We start from the raw sequence: 22516 nt of genomic DNA on the forward strand, positions 1-22516 counted from the left end.
TTGTGGTGTCATGTGGTGCAACACACAAAGCCATGTGCTTTGTATACCAACCAATGTACACAAATATACAGTAGAAAAAAAACCCCCTGTAGATCGTCATTGATGTGTCAAGATGTGCAATTTTTTAAAATACCATGTTTACATTTATTTTACAATCAGTGCAGAACATGCAAATAAAGTCTGAAAATTCCATCAGGCTGATATTTTAATAATATACAGCATCGTATATAAGCATCATTTAATAAAAATTTGGAGTGGAGGAGATTCTTTTTCTCGTCTTGAAACACCAAAACCTCAGTGTAAATTAGTGGAAGAGAATGGTAACCATGGAAACACTACCCTGAGACGCCAAAGCCTTGTTTTTTTCTGCCTTAAGATCCAACAGGTCCCCTCCCCTCTGAGGCCTTGAGGCCAGCAGCTGTTAACTGGCCCCACCTGAATTGTAAGAGTGTACGACGGCACTAGCAGGGTCTGTTCGAGATGAGGTAAGTGACAGAAGTCAACTATGTAATCTATATGACTGCCCAACCCTCCACACATCTGTATGGATACAAGTTAAGAATGGCTACTACATGTGTTCTCATATGGCTTTCTGAAAATAGAGAAATAGCATTGGCCCCACAACACACACACACACACACACACACACACACACACACACACACACACACACACACACACACACACACACACACACACACACACACACACACACACACACACACACACACACTCACAGAGTCTTTCTTATTACACAAAGGCCATCTGAAGCAGGAGGAAAAAGACCCCATTTATATGTAACTCTAAGAGTTTGACAGGATTGTGAAGAGGCAGTAATGAAATTCTCCATCTGGAGATTAAAACACCTCCACATCTCAGTCTCACAGTTCACGAACAGAGCACTGAAGTGCAACCTAAAATAACAACACCTATTACCGTTCAAAAGCTGCTAACCTTAACGTGGAGGATTTACATAATCTCCCACCTCCTCCAGTCACAAACTTGTACTTGTGCAGATTCCTCCCGCTTGAGGTCATGGTTAAACATGGACTGGTGTGCACTACATGTAACATAACAAAAGAATCACAGACAGTCTTTCGACTTCGATCCAAGCACCACAAACTGAGTCTCTTTGGGTTTTTAAAGGAGCCATATTGTATACTTTAGTAGCATTTTATATTTCCCCCTGAAGTCCACTTATATCGTTAATTTAGCTTTCATGCACCAAAAACGGTTGTAACTTAGTTTTATATGAACATTTTCCTACTCATTTCAGTCCATTAGAATTAAAAGTGCTATATTTTGGAATTCTACACATAAATTACTGCCCAACTAACTGATTGATACCAATGAAATAGGCGTCTTGAGCAATCACGCCTGTCTCTGTGACTGCCAGTGGCTCTATAAACAACAAAACGAGTCAAGGGGGGGGGCCTAAGGTTTTTGGCCAGATAACAAGCCTGTGATCTATTTTGTCTGCTTGGGTTGTTGATATCTTTTGATATGACATCTTTTGGTAGGACATCTGTGGAGGGCTTTGAGTAAAGGGTGTTTGGGAAATAGCAGCAAAATGGTGGAAGCTAGCAAAGTGTTTTTTTTTTTTTTTTGCTACTGTATATTTAAAATTTCTATATGCAAATTACCTTATTTACGATTGGCTAACCTGCTCTTTGCATGTGAAATGAGATTTAATTCACAGTGCCACTCATCAGGGTGGGCCAAACTGCTTAATGATGAATAAGTGTTAGCATGCTAATATGCTAATGGTTGTAGTGGTGTCATAACCATTTATGATTTCCAAACAACCAACTGCAGCTTAGTTTCAGTAATTACTACAGGTGGGAGATTTGCATTGTTTAGAGTACAAAACCAGTTTTGAGTTCTGTTGTGGTGTGTAAAAAAATAAAAATAAAATAAAAACCCCACAGCCAATACAGCTGTTTTGTAACTTTAGTAATATGCTACTTTTTCCTAACAAGTAGCAATGTCAGTTAAGTCACATTTTTTGCACACAAAGCCTTGCACCCGAGGAAGCTGAGGCAATATCAAATGATCTCTAGTAGAACATCCAACCAAATCCCATGAAAAAATGTAACTATTTTACAAAATAGTAATTTTGTATGAATTCCCAGGATATGATTTTTATGATTTTAAGAAAAAAATCTAATTATGAAGGTACACTCCAACCTCAAATCTAAGCCTAACTGTCACTCGAGCGTAAGCAGATATTAATTAAACGAATTAATTAACGAATTAGTCAACAAAACATTAAAAATAATAATTACAAATTGTCACTAGACTACGAGTGTGTTGGAACATTTCTTTCTCTATAGTAAGGCTGGAAGGTCTGATTCATTTTAGCAAATACTGTAGGTTCATTTGAATTGTTAATAATGAACTAGTTTAAAAATAAATGAATTGATTCATTTGAATCATCAGCTTTTTTGTGTACTTCTATTAGCTTGCAACAAAGATACATTTTCTAAGGTATAGCTTAACTTTAACTGAACTACTTTAAAGTAGAAAAAAGGTTCTTAAAATAGACTTTTTTTCTTAGTGTGAAGAACGTTTTAAAAATCTACAGAACCTTTTTTCATTTTACATTTCTCTTTCATGGAATGGAAAAGTTTCATGGACAATAAGATTTTTCATTGAACCATAGATGCCAATAAAGAACCTTTAGATTTAAGAGTATCCTCTTTTATGAATACTGTGAATTCTGACAGAATATTCATTTCACATACTGGTTTTCACCTTCTATAGGGTAGGGAAGTAGACATTCAGATGTAAGGTTAGTTTTACACTAAGGAAGGGAAGAAAACAATCCGAAACCATGAAGAAGAAATAGATTTTGAAGGCCGAGGAGATTGCGGTTATCATCTTCTCAGATGCTTGAGATGCTTCTTTTTTTCTGTGTTAGATAGGAGAATGCCTCTCTAGAAGGACTCAGTCCAGCATTTCTTTTCTCTTCTTGTCCTCCAGCCCAACAGGAGCTGCCTTCCCGGTGTTTTTCAGCCCTCCCTCATGCTGCAGGCTAGCTTGTTTTGGCTGCAGCTGCTGAGAGGCAGACTAAATAATGTGATAACGTGCTGCTCCACAGTTATGCCTTGTGCCGCCAAGACCTGCCACTGCTCTGGACATGTAAATCACTACATCCACACAACACCTGCAAATCAAGGCTAAGTTGTCGAGAAACAAAACAAAAAAAAAGATGGCGCCTTTGTGTGCATGTTTTCCTATTTTTTATCAGTGAAAGATAGCGGCCACTGTGTTGGAGCAGACATAAATAAGAGCTGAGTATAAAAGGGTGCGCACAGTGCCTACGGGGCCCGTCAATCATTGTAGAATTCACAGCGCACATGTTATGTGAATGGCCCCTCGGTGACTCATATTTGAGCCCTACCTTAAAATTACTTTCCCCTTCCGACGACACTTTCTCTGAAAAGAGAAAAAGAGACGTCTGTGCTTCTCACCGGGCCTCAGTGTTATGTTTACGCAAGCGGTTAAACTTGTGAATTGTTATGTCATTTACTGGATGACTGGTAAAAATGGGGTTTTCAAGACTTTTAATCTCCTGAAAGAATGAACAGCTGTTTAAGCATTTCCTTCAGAGTGACGTGTCCTAATCCACACTTGTCCTCTGAAAGAGTGTGCATTGTTCTTCCATACGTCATTTGAGACAGAACAACATGCTACTGTATACAGAGCTTATCCTAATGCTAACCACTTAAATGTTGACAACACAATCAAGCTTCTCAAGAACACTTTCTTGTCGTCGAGAAGAGGATCAAAATCAGCACTCATAACCTCTAATACATCACCCTTCAGTCCCTAGGTTGAACAGCTTGTGCAAACCGCCAATCATGCCCTTCTCCATGACAACCGCTCTCTGGGTAAATATTAACGTAATGATGGGGCTTGTAGCAGTGGGGCTGTATGAATGGGGACTGACAGGTGCGCCGGTTCATGTGTGAAGATGCACAAAGCTAATTATGGAACTAAAAATATCGCTAATGACAAAGCAAATCTACCATGCGCAAATGTGGCAGAGTGGCTGCCGTTTTGCTGCAGTCAAACAACATGTTCGCATATTCACTTGTTGATCAATTTGCTTGGTACATTACAAGATGCATAAAACTGTGAAATTCCTTGGTGTGGTCAAAGTTAGTACACGTTTTTAAACTTTCGGAAAGGAGTTGCGATTAGCTCAGGATGGGAATGTTCTAGATTAGATGCACGCATACACTCACTAATCAGACCTTCTTCTTATCTACTCCCCAAAAGGGTGACATCACTGTCTGAGAGAAAAATGTGGTGCACAAACACTGTCTGAGAATGCTCACTCCCTTGCCATCCTAAATACTTGCCTTTGGAAGTGTGTGCGGGCACCTTGGGGAGTGAGTGAGTGAGTGAGTGAGCGACTGGCAGAAAAAGATGGCATTCTGTCTGACATCTGCTGTTTCTAGAATCATCAAGCCGCGAATTTGTTCAGAAATGGCACAGTTGATCTACTCAAATATTCATCGGAATCTTCAAAGTTTTGATTCTTTACGTACTGTAGATAAAGTTTTTTGTATTTACACTGCCCTGCTGAAAAGCAGACTAACAGATTAAGGTGGTCAAGATGGTTTTAGGAATGATACTGAATGAAAAACAAAATCTTAAAAGTAGTTTGACAATTTACACTTCAGGTATCTGGATCAGTTCTGGCTTCAATATGACATACTTGGTAAAGAAATACCATTAAAGAAGTATTATGTAAGTATGAATGTAACAGACTTATCAATATATGATAAGCCTTTTCATGTCAGCCTTTTATTGTGGTTGGTCAATTTACATTTCAGTCACATGGTCTCCTTCTGTCTAAACAGGCGGGTTCTTTGTTTAGCTGCAATGTGGACCTGAGTTTAGGCTTACAGTCAAACATCTTGGACCAGCTAATGACCAGCTTGCAATATGTCTGTGAAGTGCCAATGTGACAAATCTACAGGGAAAACTTCAAATAAACACAGTATAAACTGAATTTAATAAGTGTCAAATCCTCATTAAGGCATGCCACATTGAATAAATCTTATCACACATTACAGAGGACAAAAGTGAAAGATGCCGACTCCTTCTTCCAATTAAAGATTCATAGAGACAGTTTCCAGCAGCCCAGCATTATATAAATCAAATTAAAGGGATAGTTCACCAAAAAATGAATATTGTCATAATATATAATGTATATATACAATTTGAAGAATATCCTGGCCACTCATTATATTAAACCATAATGAAAGTAAATGTGGACTTGGGCTATTGCACTCCAAAATGATGGTTAATATGAATTGTGGACTATATTCAAAGACTTCTGAAGTCATACAATAGCTTTGCCAGAAGAAACAGGCCAGTGAAATCGAATTATTCACTAAAAATGCTCTCTGTTGGCACATTCATGAGAACAGTAATGGTGTCTGATTTGTAAACAAATCATTCTTTTGAGTTAGATCTTTTTAATACAGTAAGTCATTTAATCCAGTTCACAAGAAACTTTATTCATTTAAATGTGTTCATGAATTGAACTTCAATTGGCTTTCAAGTTTAACTAAAGGTCTTTGCACACAGAGTCTGAAATTTACGTATGCGTTTTTTCATATTCGTCATCCTAAAAATTTGTTATTTACAGAAACCTTGCAGACTGAGTCCGATGCGTATTAATTAATCTGTTGCGAAAAAATTAGCAAAACAATACAAAATGGAGTGGATGATTTTGTTATCCTCTCTCTTCTTAAAAAGAGAAAAAGAAAGAGGAAATATTGGATCCATCATCCAATCCAAGGAGAGTTCCACCTCTTTATCAAGGAGCTGCGGGATTATTCTGGGCGAATCAAAGTTTACTTCAGGATGGCTCAGTTTGATGCTATGCTAGCAGTGTCAGTGTGTAAACGTTATTGACAATGTGAGATCGTATTTATTTTTTAATGTGGGAAAATTTCGGACTCAGTGTGTAAGAGCCTTTAAAGATTCAATGGTCCTTCACTTTAAAGGTTACTGGAGGGGAATATTATCAGTGAATTACAATAATATACAACACTATTAAAATATTATATACTATTACAATACTATACAATACTATACTGTCCCGTCCCAATGGCACCACCATCTCTCAGGACCTGAAGTTGGAGTTCTACATAGACTCCATTGTCAAAAAGCTGAGGAAGTTCAACCAGATACAGGAGCTGCTGATACAGTTCTAATCTAACACACCATAGTTCTTATTTACATTTTCTTAAATTTGTACATAACCCACATGTACACAAAAATACCATCCATTGTTTATTTTGTATATTGTTTTTCTTCAAATAATTTGTCGTATATGGCTATTTCCTATTATTTATTATATTTTTATTATCTGTCTTGTCACTGTATTTCTGTTTGTGCTGTGGAAGCTTCTGTCAACATAAAAAATTCCTCTTATGTTTAAACATAACTGGCAATAAAGCTCTTTCTGAATCTGGTTACAACTTTGCCCCCCCCCCCCCATTTTATGCATAGGTTGTTCCAAACCTGTATGACTTCCTTACATTTTGAAGAATGTGGGTAACATCTGAGTAGACATTTCATAAAATGTCTTTGTTCATGTTACACAGAAGAAAGTCCTACAGGTTTAGAAATCATGAGGGTGACTGAATTAATGACGAGATTATGACAGAATTTGCATTTTTTCTGGGCCAAATATCCCTTTAAATTTTGGTATGTTCATCACACAATGCTGTTGTCTCTATTTATGATACTTTCATGGTGTTTTGCATTTTTTGAAGCTAAAAAGCTTTAGTCTCCACTCACTGCCATTCCAAAAAAGACAGATTAATATACTATTTTAGATTTTGTCATTTTGTTCTACAGAAAAAAGAAACAGAAGATTTTCAGCTTCGGCCAACGTGACCGTTTGTGGTTTTCTCGCATCCGTCTGCAGTGTATTCATCTGTTGTGTCAATTTGTGCATGGCATGAGAGTCTCGAGAAGGTCACTCATCTAATGACGTCCGTGTTATATCTTTTGAATATTAATCAGTTTCTGTCCATCCAAGGGGATGAGTTCATTTTCTCTTTTCATCACTCCATGTTCTCCCCCATCCCCTCAGCTGTGGAATATGAGATCAGCCTCTACACTGTACACAGCCACCGGTGGCCAGATGTTCAATTAGCCTGTATTTCTGTTCGAAGCTTTGATGCTCCCCGCACTGCTCTCTGGCCTCAGTGCTTTGTTCTCAAATCAGCCTAAGGCTAATTTTACCATCCGCTGTGACGACGACACAACCTGGCACCTGCTAGCTTGTTTATATACATACGTGCCTGGAAGGAAGGTGACTCGCCAAATGAAGAATAAGGAAAAGCAAGTCCTTGGGTCGCACTCACTTTCCCTTTGTTGGTACGTCTTTCATCTATTGTGTGCCCAAGGCCTGGCTATAGGTGAAGCAGGAAGGAAATAAACAACTATAGGGGAAGTGGGATTGTATTCATGGGTCTCTTTATTCAAAGCACCACTCTTGAGCCTTTGTGTTTGGATGGAGCCTTGATTCTGTTGTCTTCCTCTCTGTGGTTGTCTATCCACGAATATGGAAAAAGCCCAAAGTGCGACATACGGCCTGGTGCACGAGGATATTTCCAGCTTTGATTTGGTGCTGATTTCCTGTGGCTCTTCATCTAAAAGATTTCTCTACCACCTGCACACAGCTCTGCCCACAGTGACTATTGGGTTAAGCTCTCTCTTTCTGTCCCAACACTCAACGCAGGCTTTATTAGTTAGGGAGCACTGTGTAGTGTGTGTGTTTGTGTACGGCTGTACACAACTCAGCTTTCAAAAAGCGATATCACTTTTGAATAACAATGTATTTGTGTGTGTTTTTTTGTGACATATCAGGACACAACTTTGTATAATAACATGGGTATGACACAGGTATTACAAGGAGAGGGTGACTTATGAGGACATAACCCATGTCCCCATTTTTCAAAACGCTTATAAACCATACAGAGTTTTTTTTGAGAAAGTAAAAATGCACAAAGTTTCCTGTAAGGGGTAGGATTAGGTGTAGGGTTGGTGTAGGGCAATAGCACATACAGTTTGTAAAGTATAAAAACCATTATGCCTATGGAATGTCCCCACAATTCACAAAAACAAACATGTGTGTGTGTATAAATATATTATTTATTTATTATCATCAATATCCTATCAGAATACGATTGGTGAGATGGAAAAGGGCTTATTTTAGGGCTTTATGTTGCTTGTTAGGAAAATCTATGTATTAATTATCATGGGCTATAATAATAATAATAATAATAATAATAATAATAAAAGTAGGCTTATAATAATACTAGTTATATTTATAGTTACAGTATGTACATTTAGTTTGAATATATTTTATTAGGCTATAAATATGTGGCTATGTTACAGCTTCCCCTAAATGCTCTTTTTGTCCTTTTCCATCACAACAATCCTATTCTGCTCACAGGTGATTAGAGTGGATAGTGCATGCCTCCTGCTTTGTTGCATTTTGCTGATTTTTATAAAATAACTTCAGTTTTTTCTCTTCAACTAAAAGAGTGGTTTCAGTTTAATATGCTGCAGGCTCATTTATCGGTAATAAATAATTGATAATAAATAATATTGATTATAATAATATATAATAAAATAATATTGGTCTTATTTTTGAAGATGCAGTTGCTTATTTGTTTCACAAGAGTTGAAAAGTGATATCACACTAGCAGCAAGAGCAATAGGTTTATTAAAATGAGTGCTTTTTGTGTCCCAAATAGCATGACTGCAAATGTGATTTTATACAACAGCTCAGTAAATAAGAAGTAAATGTTGTGTTATATTTTAGATAGGCTACATTATTGTATGTTTTTGCTCAATTTTGCCAACGAAAATATTACCTATAGAGCGACAGCAGAACTGTTGTGTGTCTCTAAGAAATATAGCGTGGATTTGTTTCTGACTGAATCCATGTTTTGAACAAATCGAGTGAACCACTGATTCAATGACCTTTTCATAAAACGAGCTTATCACTTCATTCCTGAATGAATCAGCATTTTGAATGAATCGAATGAATGAATGACACAATGATTTTCTCATAAAGACATTTACCACCAACTACTGGCAGTTTTAGTGATAGTTCACCCATAATGTTGTTTCAAACCTGTATCACTTACTTTCTTTTATGGAACATGTAAATGTGTAATAAATGTTATGTTCAATCAAATAATAATATATATATATATATAATGTCTACTTGATACTTTACTTATTTAACACATTAATGGCTTTAAATTATCTTTTGGGGATACTTTCACAGCCAAATTTAATTCTCGTAAAACTCTTACGAGTGTCCCTATTGTTGAGAGGTTCCATTTTCCTTCCACACTTCTCACACACAAACATATACTTAAATTGTATTGCCAGTCTAGTCTCTTTTGTTTTGTTTTTTTGGTACCACCATTTCTACACAATCAAAAACAGGTGTGAATTAAACTTGAAGTGTAACACTGTTGTTATTTTGTTTTAAAAGGGCACAGATAAATATATTTTCCAGATTGTGCTTCTATATTTTGAGTGTTTGCTCTCCAGATAAATAAATAATAAATAAAGAAATAAAAGAACAAAGAATATGCAACCTAACTTAAATAATTAAAGAATACAGTATAAATAACAACTACCCCCCCCCCAAACAAATATCAAATTGAATAATATTAACTAGATATAAATATAAAAAGGCATACTATCTTAAATATGCACATTTTTCATAATATAATTTAACATAGCTAAAGCTATTTTCTTAAATGATCAGAAAATTGCCGTTAATGTAGCTCTAACTACAATACTCAGCCAACATTCACTTATGCCTTGCAGAGACACAGAAAGAGTCATTTGGGGAACAATAATATAAAAAGCCATGCCTTTTCGGGGGTTTTAAACTATTAAATGTAAAATGAATTAAAATTCCATCCAATTAACCTTAAAAACACTGCAAATTGATTTTAAAAGAAGAGAAACTGATGTAGTAAAAGTGCATATTTCCTGTTGTGTGTTTTGGGTAATGTTCTGTCTGAGCTAATGGCCAGTCACTATGGCAGCAGCGACAGGGTTCTGCCTACTGACTAGACGACCTTCCCAAAGCACCTACACAAACACTAATTAAGACACACATAAAACACAACCTACCGTTGACGCACTCAAACACATCACAGCACCTCCCAGGTGTTCCATCGCCACGGGACACGGCCTGTGGGGAAGTCCCCGCTGAGCACTTTGGGAAGGTACAGAGGCCAGGCAAACACTCACATCTGAGTAAAAGAGGGAGAGAAACAGGGAAACAGAGAAAGAGAGAAAGAGAGAGTGATGCTGGCTGGGGGGGGGGTGTCATACCTACAGTAATTCATAACAACAAAACACTCTTCTGTCACTCTGAAGATGTGATGAAACAGTCTAATCAGGATTATGAGCATGAGACCAGTGTAATGGTGTAACTGGGATTGTGGGAGTGAGACAGGTGTAACGTCTAACTTCGAAGTGTCAATATGAGACTAACCTACATTGTATGCATTAGATAGATTTAACAATCTAACCTTGAGTGTGTGTGAGACAGTTATAACATCTAACCTGGTAGGAAGGGTGCAGCAGCCATCTGCTGTTAGTCTGACCTGAGTTTCATAGCTGTCCGCCGGACACTGGACGGGCTTCACTGGTGGACACTCTACTGTGCTGCAGTCTACACTGAACACTGAACACAAAACAAGACATAAAACATTTATCACTTCTTATCAAAGCCTGTAATTAACACACCTCATCAAACTCTCGTCCAAGCAAATGATTTACCTGTTATATTACACCATAATTTTTTTTACAGTGCTTAAGTCATTATATTATGTAGGTTAAGGTTTCGAACACTTTATAATAGCTATAATTAATAAATCATTAACAAAAATTATATAATGCTTAATGGATCATTAGTTAATATATATTCAAAGAGTTAGAAACGGGAGACAATGCGCTAATAAACTTACTAAACATTAGATAAAATTAAAACAATTATTTCATGTAAGTTAAAACACTTACAAATGTCATTAAACTTTCAGTTCCATATGATCAAGCACTTAAAACCAACAAATGATTTTAATAGATGTTATAAAATGATTAAAAGCTTGTGTTTATGCACAACACTTTTGCTGCTATTGAGGTGTGATACGGGTAAGGATAGGGACAGGTTTGGTGGTTTGGGGTAGGTTTAAGGGTTGGTTAAAGGGTCAACAGTGTACAGGGGTCAGTTTGATTATTACAAGGGAACACGGTTCAATCTGTTTATATTAAATTGTTTTGATAAATGAACAAGATTTTCTTTTTGATTATTACAAGGTATCTTTTTTTAAATTATTTATTTTATATTTTTTTTATTAATGAACTAAAGTGTAGTGTTTTATTGTATACTGAAGAGTAGTATACTAATGTGAGTGTTAAAATTACAATTTGTTATATCTTTAGCCAGCATTTAGTTAAACTTAACCAGCCATCCTTTACACAAACCTTGTTACATTAGCTAAAAGTCCAATGCCCATACAGATACTAAATGATTAGTAATCCTTTATAAACATTTACAAATGATGAATAGTTTCAACTTTAGATTGGCTACTGCAAAAACATGAACAAATGATTAATAAATGATTAGTAAATATGTGTGAATAGGGGTAAATTCAGGTCTTTCTGGACACTTTTTGCCATTGAGATGACTGCTCATAAAGGTATTAATGATTAGTAAACATTTATAAACATTTGCAAATGATGAATAGTTTCCACATTAGATTGGGTACCGCAAAAACATGAACAAATAATTTTTTTCAAGATTTTTTTACATTTTTTTTTCAAGATTATTTGTTAAGATGTGTAAATAGAGGTCTACACAACAACTAAGACCAACAAATGAAGATCATATGAACTGGAAGTTTACTAACATTTGTTAGCATTTCAATGTACATTAAATAATCATATGTTAGTAATTAGGTAATGATTAGTAAGTTCATTAGTAAACATTAACAAGAACATTATCTCATATTTCTAGCTATGTGAATATATATTAACTAATGATCTGTTAAACACTATATGATGTTTGTTAATGATTTATAAATGAAAGTTATTATAAAGTGTTTCCCAGAACAATTAATAGACAGTTTCAGAGTCTCTCCAAAGTTATGATTACATTTCAATTGCATATGAATTATGGGAACTGATGAATTCTTCCCAATAAAACTTTTAAGTTTTTTATTTTTATTTTTTTTTCAAGAAAAGTGTCATTTACAAAAACAACCCAATACATATGTGTCCTATCTACTAAACTGTTTCTGGAAGCAGAACCACTCATGTATCTTCAACAGCCCATGGCTTTAGCGTGTCTCAAAGGCTTTGGCAAACTCCCAAATCACAAAATCCCTCTCTTTAGTGTATTGGGAAATGAATTACTGTTGCTTTTTTATGTTGTGTTGAAGCCAAGAGCCTATCTCTGCTCAAGGCTGCCATATTGCAGCAAAATACAGCATGACAGAAGAAGATATATTAAAATTAAGGTACTATGACAGCATCATGAGATAACCTGCAAAGAATTCAAATTTATCACTATCCGGTGTGGATTCCCAAGCCTCCACAATAATCCATATATTGCTCAAGCAGGAAAAGAATCTGATATTGCAATAAAAGTTGACAATGCATGCTTTTTTTTTTTATTATTATGCTTCGTGGATTTTTTTCCTAGAGATGAAAATTCTTATAGGTATATTTTACCCAATGTTGTTTTATGTAAGTATGTTGCTTGTTTTTAATGGAACACAAAAGTTGAAGCTCTTTGAAGAACCTTTACACGGTCATTTCCATACAATTAGGGATGTAAAAAATGGACATGATGGATAGAATTTTTATGCTTTGGCGAATCATTCCTTTTTACCATACTAGTGTAGGCTGGTTTAAACTGGTTTGGTTGCTGTTCTCCAACAAAACTAGACTAGTGGAGCTAGTTGACCTACATGGTGTCATGTGAAGATGGAATCACAACAGTTAACTTAATACTGGACTTAATTACCTGGTTTGCATTCGTAGAGATCACAACACTCGCCAGGTTTGCCTGAGCTCTTGGATACAAGGATGTTGAGGTGCCCAGGCTGGCAAACTTTCCTCAGACACCCGGCTGGGCTACACACGCAGCGGCTGGGCAGGGGGCAACATTCACCTGGTGGAGCATAGCCCTCGATCAATATAGAGTCTTCAGGGCAGCGTGGAGAAAACTGCACCTCACATCTTGCCTTGGAGCAGTCCGGCCTTTCCTCTACAGAAAAAAAGAACACATTTTTGTCATTTCTGATGTTCAGCTATGGATTATAGCTATTCTTTTCTTGTGAGTAAAAACTGGCAAGTAAATAAAGTTATTCAGAGTTACTCACCAGTAACATTATTTAGAACTGCAATATGGTTTAAATTGAATTGTAAGAGCGGTAGTCAGACTGTTGCTGATGTACGTGACATACACGATTCAAATCACAAACCAAAACAATCTATTAAAAAAACATCTGTCAGGACTCACACCGCACCATTTTTATCTCAAAACTCCAGAATATTCCTTGTATTAAGCCTCCAAAATGAAAATATGAGGTATTTGTCTTCATGTTTTTTGTGACAGGTACCGTTTCACCCAGTGACAGTCTAGTTTGTCATGTATATAAGCTGTGACACACTGACATGCTGTTTGTCACATATGCCTGGGAAAAAAATGAATAACCACATTGTCATGAGAACAAAAATTCATTCAAAGTTCTGAATGGTCAATTAGAGTTTTTTTACAAGTCTACAAGGCTGCATTTATTTGATCAAAAATACAGTAAAAACAGTAATATTGTGAAATATTATTGCAATTTAGAAGAATGCTTTTCTACTTTAATATATTTTAAATTGTAATTTGTTAAGAACTGGTTTTGTTGTTTTTTTTTGTGAGTCGTTGCTGAATTGTTGGCATGATTTTTTATTAATAGTTATAATATGCTTTTTTCTCATTATTTGTTGAAAAAAGTTGTGCTGCTGAATATTTTTGTGGAAAATGTGCTACATTTTTGAGGACTATCTGATTAACCGAAAGTTCAAAAGAACAGCATTTATTTAAAATAAAGACAAAAAATCTATTTAATGGAATCTTGCTGAATGAATGTATTAATTTCTTAAAAACAAAAAACAAAACTTAAAAACCCCAAACTTTTGAACAATAGTGTATGATAATCATAATAACTTTAATAAATTTAATTTAATAATTTAATTATTTAATTTAATAAATTTACTATTTAATGCCAATTAATTCTCCATTCACTTGGTAATAGCAGGTAGTATAAAAGAAAAGAAAATGTTCTCAATTTCTTCCTAGAAAGACGTTATAAAGTAGAGCTGACTGATATTTCACTACCTTGAGCAGACAGACGATGAGCAGCTGCTTCACTCCCTTATTTTGAACTGAATATTGACCATGCAGGTCAAAGTCCAGTGTTTTATGAACACACTCTGTCTGACCTTCCGTCATTCAAGGCATGGTTGCTTTTATTCCTTCTTTACAAGAGAAGAACAAGCTAACAAAGAAGGAAGGCAGAGAAATTGAAAAGGTGCATGTGAGAGACAAAAAAAGAACCACAGAAAAGAAAACTCATGCTGATGTGAATGTGAATGAATGGCAAATGTCACCAGGAGAGAAACGGCTGGCATGCTGTAATGCTCCTGTTGCTTGTGTGCTGTCTGACACTGGGCGAAGGGGTGTGTAACAACTCTAGATGCGGCACTAGTGTTAAAACACAGGCGGCAATATTAATACAGCCATGATGTCTGGTTTATGTAAACAAAGTAGACTGATCTGGGCCATATTATGGATTCTCCATTAATATATGCAGTCTTAAAGGGATGGGTCACACAAAACTTTAAAGGGGTCAAATGATGTGATTTCAAGTTTTACTTTCACTTTGGAGTGTTACAATCTGTTTGTGCATAGATAAGATACCTGAAGTTGCAAAGACTTAAGTCTCCACCCCAAAGAGATATTCTTTATAAAAGTTAAGACTGGTCCACACCCTCCTAAAACACGCCCCCACATGTCTACATCACTGTGTGGGAAGATTTGCATAACACCACCCAAATGTTCACGCAAAGAATGAAGGTGTAACTTTTATTCTCACTGTAGTATTGTCGCCATGTTGTGGAGACGCTGTGTTTCATTGTGAAAGTGAAACTACTTTGTTTGGCCTTCAAAAAGAGGACACAACTAGAAATCAATGGTTAAGTTTTATTTACAACATTGTTCCAGAACAGTTCAAACCAAATATTTGTGTGTGACACATTTCCTGAACATATAATGCCAGCTGTTCTGACTCACAGCCTGTAAGTATGTTTTCATATTTAAAGAATTTGCCACTGATAATTCAAACGCGAGTTCTAAGCAGTATAGAGTAGCGCTTGTTGTTTGTCGTTTCTCCGATCACAAATGCAGCCAAATGGTTTTATGTTTACATGGCGCGATATGCGATATTACAATCTGTAATTATCTCCCTGCTGGATGCAATAAATGCCTAGTTTGTAATGGGCTTTATTGGTTTGTCTCGTTGTGCCAGGACATGGCATTACAGTATGGTAAGGAGCGTAACATTTCACAATTGTCACACGCCTGAGGTATTCGGTCAATCACAACGCACTGGATAAGCTGGCCAAACACACCTTGCTTTTCAGAACGATGAGCTTTGTAAAAATCGACACGTTTCAGAAAGGAGGGGCATAGAGGAGAAACAATAATGTACAGTATGTGAAAATAAATTGTTTTTTGAATCTTAAACCACATAAACACCGCATTACACCAAATACACAAAACATAATGTTCTTTTTAGCAACATCATATGACCCCTTTAAATTTGGTAATCATATACTAATTTTTGTCTTATGCTTCTGTGTGCAATATGGACTATACTTCATCATAATACTTTTTGAAGCTTGACAGCCACCCTTGTCACCATTCTGCTATATAACTAATTTTGTCTTACATTGGAAAAAATGCTTGTTTAAGGTGACAAGGGTGAGTACATTAAATAAGTTATCAATTATTTCTTCAGAATCCTTTTTTTTTCTTTTGGTTGGAATGACTCTTTCAAGCTTGAAAACACTAAAAATATTACATTACACATTAGTTTTATGTGAAAAACATACTGATATTTAAATATATATTCACTGTAAATATTTTCTTCCAGTGAGCTGTGAAATTCTGCAAATGAATCACTGAGCCAGATCAGATCAGTCTGATTCAAATTTGGTTTTTATCAACCAAATCATTGAAAAGATTGGCCTCTAAAGACAATACTATTTTACCTATTAATGTGCCGAGGATTTATGGTTTCAAAAAACTTGGAGAATGTTACATGAGTTCCATAGATCACTTTCATGGCACTTTTATGTGTTTTATGTTAATTTTGAAACTTATAAGTTCCCCATTTTATCTATCTATCTATCTATTTTTTTATTTCTTCAGTTTATGGACTTCTTGGATATATATATATATATATATATATATATATATATATATATATATATATATATCATTTAATGTGAATGGAAAAGACTGTTTTTATCATTTTTTGTGATTTGTAATTTTGTGTTCTTTGGAGTATTTTAAGTTTTTCATTTTTTGTTCCATGGAAGAAATTAAGTAAATAATGACAATTTTCATTTTCATGTGAACTGTCCCTTTAAAAGACGCAAGTATGTAATGATCAAACAATTGCTCTGAAATGATGAACAGCAAGAAAAAATGCACCGCAGGGCAAAACCACTGACTTCGTTGACTGAGGTTACATACTATGCAAGCATTACTCTGACACTGATTAATTAACTGCTAAACTTATTAAAGGAGATGTACTGAAGCCATTAAACACACTGTTCACTGCTTTGTTTGATCATGTAGTAAAATTATATCTGATGTATGAAATGCATGTCTTACAAAGAGGCCATGGCCTATCATTGCCTTTTGATGTATTATGATGTGTTAGGAAAGGAGAGTCCTCCATAGAGTACTCCTCTTTTGAGAGAGTGGGTGTAATTAGAGGACATAATGCTTCTGAATTCACAATAAAAGCAGTGAAGATAGATACCTCTTTAAAAAGCTCCTCATATTTAAGCACTGTGTTTAAGCGCCCAGGCTTTTTGTTCTCACCAAGGTTTTAAGGACAATTATGACAGCACTATTTTCTTGTTTGCTGGCAAATGCAACTTGAATGTGAAATGACTTGATACACGAAGACGTGATGGGTGAAAATGAGACGAGAGTGAATAAGTGACATGGTGAAATGTCAAATGAGACATGTAGCAGTCACCAAATGAGACAGAATATCACAACACCTTGCAGTGATGGATGTGACATTTCATTTAAAAAATGTAATGTATGTATTAGATACTTTTAAGGAAAGCGACTTGCAGTGCATCCACAGTATTTTTATTAGTACATTATGTGTGATGATTGGTAATCGAATCCATGACCTTGGTGTTCCTAGAGCAATGCTCTACCAGTTAACCAACATGAGACAGAAACTTATTTACATACTTGTTCTTGTTATTACAGTTCATACAGTATAATGTGTATTTGTTTCATCTACGGCCTTTAACAATTTCATATTTTCATAGTAAATAAAACTGCAGGAGTTCATTTAAAGTTCATATGTTTATGGGTCTCCAAGTTGCAGTTTAAACATTTTCCAAGAAACCACCACAAATGAAAGCTCCTCCATCCTCATTCATCATCAGTACTTCCTCTCCTCTCAAAATATTCAACAATCCCCAACACATCAACAAATCTATCCTTCAGCTATAGCATATAGTATGTTCTCTCTCTCAAGAGTGCACTGCTGTAGATAAACAGCCTTTAATTTGGTTTTATACTTGGAGCACAACCCAGCGTTGATCCACAAAAGCTTTGCTGTGTACTATACATAGATCTTACTTGTGAATATTTTTTACCCCAAAAGAATTGTGGGAAAGGCCTCAGTTGACTTCCCCTTAACTGTTGTGTGCTGAAAACATTTAAGAACTTAATGTAACCCCAAAACACACTGCTATTAACACTCACTGATATCGACTACGGTGTGAAAAACCGCATATCTAAAATTGACTAGTTGGTGGGGTGCCTTAGTTATGAGTTAAGGAAGCTCTGTATAACTGGGCTGGTTTTGGTAAACATTATGTTTCTAAGTAAGCTAAACATCTGTCTAAATATGTAGGAGCTATAAAAGAGATGAAATTAATATAACTTATTTGTAGGATAGCCAGATAGCATAAAGCAGATTTTTTAAAAAAATAAATAACATTAAATTATATTTTTCTATTAGACATTGATATTTTTTGACTCACAATCCTCCATAATTAATATTAATAATAATAGCAATAAAAAACTAAATCAACTATTAAATTCTACAAATTGTTATAACATTATAATGTACAGTATGAAAACTCTGGCCAATATAAATATCCAAATGTAAAGTGAAAAAAAATGAATATTGATTTTGAGGTTTGCTAAATATTACATTAAACAGTGGTCAGTACATATACAAAAAGTACCAACTAATATGGATTTATAAAGTCTAATATCGGCCAATCAACAATAGTGCACCAATATTTATTCTAACAAAAACAAAACTGCTGCTTATCATACCAAGATTAAGAAAATATATTAGAAATAATTAAGACAAACTAGTCAACTGACTGCTAGTCAGTGCAGAACTGTACTGTTTGCTCTCTTATTAACTGCACCCTGATGAATGAAAAGGTGAGAAAAACACTTCCTCACAATGACCCCCTCCTTTGCTATGACTAGAGCTACCACTCAGTTTCATTTTCATGTTTTTTTTTCACAGCCTTCACTGTGATTTCTCTTTTGACAATGACATCTGTTCACCACCGATCGCATAGACGTGGTTGCCAGGCATCTGCTGCTGAGATGGAAACAGATTGTTACATATAAATGCAATCTGGGAGCAGCCTCGACCCCTGGGCTTATCATACTTCCACCTCCTGAGATGTGACGGAACACACATCTCCAGCCTCTCACCATAATGAAGTACAGAAACACCTTGTATGGTGCGAGTGCATAAAAGAACAGTAATGTCCGATACCAGCTGGAAATCTATACGGTTGACATCTATGACCGAAACAAAGAGAAATGAAGTTTAGACATTTTGTTCATACGGAGCACATAATTTCGACCACTGTGCATAATTATTATTGCCTATAGAAAAGCTGTTCTTCAAAGCATATCATCAAATCAGTTGTCATTGATAGAGACAGGGCTCTGGCTGAGAGCAGCAGGTTGGCTTGGCACTGTAAAGTCATTACTTGATATTCCACAGAGTCAGTGTAGGCAGCAAAGTCCTACGTGGCAAGGGAGACCAGGGAGAAAGTGGCAGAGAAAAGCAAAGCATGGAGAATATGGAAAACCTAACAAACTGCAAATAAACAAGCAGAGATCTACCAAGTAATCATACCCAGAAAGGCTCATGGGTGTAGAAGGGTTTCAGTAGGTGCCAAAGACATTTATGAACAATGATCTATAACTTTAAAAAGACTGCAATGGATATGTCACTAGAGCCACCATCATATTATTCATTCAATTTAATACTTTTCAGTTACTTTTACAACGTCATACCATTTGTACCCAAGCAAACAAGAACATTATGATACTGTTTGGCAGTTCTCACACAGTTAAATGTCATGTATTTTCTCTGGTTTGGAGAATAAATCTTAATTCATGATGACTGCAATCTTGTCTTCTTGTGGACCTCTATTATTCTCCACCTACATCACAAATGATTCAGCTAAGAAAACCCACAACAACATTACAAGACAGGCTTACATGGAGAGGGGGGAAAAAGTCATGACTTTTATCTTTGTCATAAGGAATATATATATTATATATATATTACATCATCCACAATATGCAGAATTGTCTGAGGTTTAGTACAAACCAAATTATGTGACAATCTGTTGTAAGGAACTGTTGGTATCTGTCAGTTCACTTTCATGTTTTTAACATGCTGGCTCTGGACATTTTTTAAACATATGGACGTGCAGAATCATCAGTGGCAACGTTCAACTTCCATAAATGTAACTATCCGTTTTGTGAAGTGATATTCATGTGATCTCTCAGGAAATCAATTACCTAGATAAGAATGCCAAGAAAACCGTAAAATTTGTTCTATCACTGTGTTACACTTATAATTTTATTTAATATGGATTTATGCAAGACCTGGAACCTGAACCAAATCCAGGCTTTCCTTGCGCATGCATTGCATTTTGAAAGCTCCATCCCTGCATTATAGTGCTAAAAACTATAAAAATCATTTTGTTTTATCATATAAAAATTAATATAGAACATCAGTCAAACTCTGATTTAGCTACCCACATGTCAGCGATCCATTTAAATGCAAAATCTTTACATTAACTTACAGAAAGAGTAATGCCTTACTTTACTTTTTCAAGGTAAATGTAAATAAATTACAGTAATGAATTACTTAGTAATGCATTACACCCAACACTGTGAGGGAATAGTATATTGGATTTAAATGCAAATGCAATCTTACAAATAAAGTTCCTTTATTGGCATCTACTTTTCACATACATAGAACCTTTCCATTGTACAAAAGTTTCATTACAGTGGACAAAAGGATCTTTAAGTTATCAAAATGTTCTTTACACTTCACAATCAATATGTTATTTTAGGAAAACCAAATCATGTAGCGACACTCTTAAAAATAAAGGTTCCAAAAGGAGGTGTTTGCAATGCATACTATGACATTCACTGCAAACACCTCCTTTTGGAACCTTTATTTTTAAGAGTATCGCTCCCATAAACACACTCCAATGCATTTCCCTTTAAAATTTCAAACTGGATCCAGACCAAACCAGCAGAGAGTACACATTAAGAGAAATTAATCAAAATGAGTGTACATGGATATGGCCCTCCGATGACTCATTATGGGTGCTGGTAATTGAGACAGTCAGAGAGAGCTTTTTACAGTCCAACAACTATCCACTCCATGATACCCTGTCCCTGGAGAACACCACTGACACACTCCAACCAACCCATTACACACATCTGGCTTTGAAAAGCCTGTAATGGTCCACATCTGTAGAGTGTGCATGCCCAGCAGTGAGGGTGATTGAAGAGCATGTATGCAACAGCACACACACGCGTTGTGCCACTGTCCACATTTGCTGTGTAAATCATTCCATGCTCAGAGGTGCTGTTAGCACATCATCATCATCGAGCATCCATATGGGCACGACAACACTTTGTCCCTGTGCCTCGTTTCTTTGGCAACCATTTACAAGTGTGTTTGGTGAGCCCTCGCACAGTGAGGTGAGAAACATCTTAACACGTTTTCAATATGACCCTGTAAAAACATTAGGTGGGATAAAAATGGTCGCTGTAAGAAGGAGAAATGTTTTTCTAGGTTATGTACAGTGCACATGATGTAAATTTCATCATTAGTATTACTTCACACATACTGTACATGCACAGACAGATTTTTCTAAACATGCAAACTCTGTACGATTTTTATTTGTACTAATAAGTTTGTCCACAAGGTGGACTGACCAGTCCTTTCATAGTCAAAGAAGAAACAGAGGAGATGGAACAACAAACTACTGGAGACCACACTGGAGAGCACTTGCATAAGGGGGTTAGAAGAGTTAGTTAAACTACTTTAAACTAGTATAAAAACACGTTTTATCGCTAATAACCTCTGGAGACAAAAAGCGCACTGGATAAAGATGAAGCTTTCTAGTATGCATTTGTCAAGTACATGTTTTTGTGGATGCTATGAAATAGTAGTATATTACGTTCCGAAATATGTAGCGAAATACATTCAGTCTTATGCATACGTTAAATGTTTTTAATCAAAGTTGTTTACTCTGGTCTTTAAAAGACTTTCCAGACTTTTGTGATGGTTTGCAATTTTGTAAATGAAGTCACCTTGTTGTCACCAAGTTTAACTAAAAACTTATAATAATGACACATTTCTGGCATTACAACACCAAAACCAATTTTCGAGGAACAAACTTGATGGGATGTTTTCATGACAGATGGTACCCTTTCACTTACACACTTCAACATTTTGGCATTAAATGCGGTACGAATACTCTTAATTATCATTCAGTGTTTGTAGACACTCCTGATGGTTGAAACAATGCTAACAATATAATGTTTTGGCATTTTACTGTAAACAAAAAACATGAATGCCAACAGTTTAACAGTACCAACTGCAGACATATTATAGCTGGCAATTGTTAGCAAACCACCATTGACAATGGTGGCATGTTGTGTTCGTTGCTCATTAGCGGCTGCTTAATAGAATAATACTTAATAGAATAATGCTAAATACAGTTTCGTAAGAAATGTTTATGCCCAGTAAATTCTCAATTCACCGCCCAATAACAA

At 35.7% G+C, this 22516-nt stretch overlaps 1 protein-coding gene across 1 annotated transcript in view; it reads right to left on the reverse strand.

Annotated features, from left to right (window-relative positions):
• Positions 1-22516, reverse strand: part of LOC109108513 (cysteine-rich motor neuron 1 protein-like) — a 110294-nt gene that overhangs the window by 39106 nt on the left and 48672 nt on the right. Inside the window, exons 3-5 of the mRNA XM_042774317.1 lie at positions 13103-13345; positions 10639-10759; positions 10201-10322 (exon numbers count right to left, since the gene is read on the reverse strand). Coding sequence (XP_042630251.1) covers positions 10201-10322; positions 10639-10759; positions 13103-13345 — 486 coding nt within the window. The remainder of the gene's footprint in view (positions 1-10200; positions 10323-10638; positions 10760-13102; positions 13346-22516) is intronic.

Source organism: Cyprinus carpio, chromosome A17 (assembly GCF_018340385.1).
Source record: "Cyprinus carpio isolate SPL01 chromosome A17, ASM1834038v1, whole genome shotgun sequence".
NCBI classification, from domain to species: domain Eukaryota; kingdom Metazoa; phylum Chordata; class Actinopteri; order Cypriniformes; family Cyprinidae; genus Cyprinus; species Cyprinus carpio.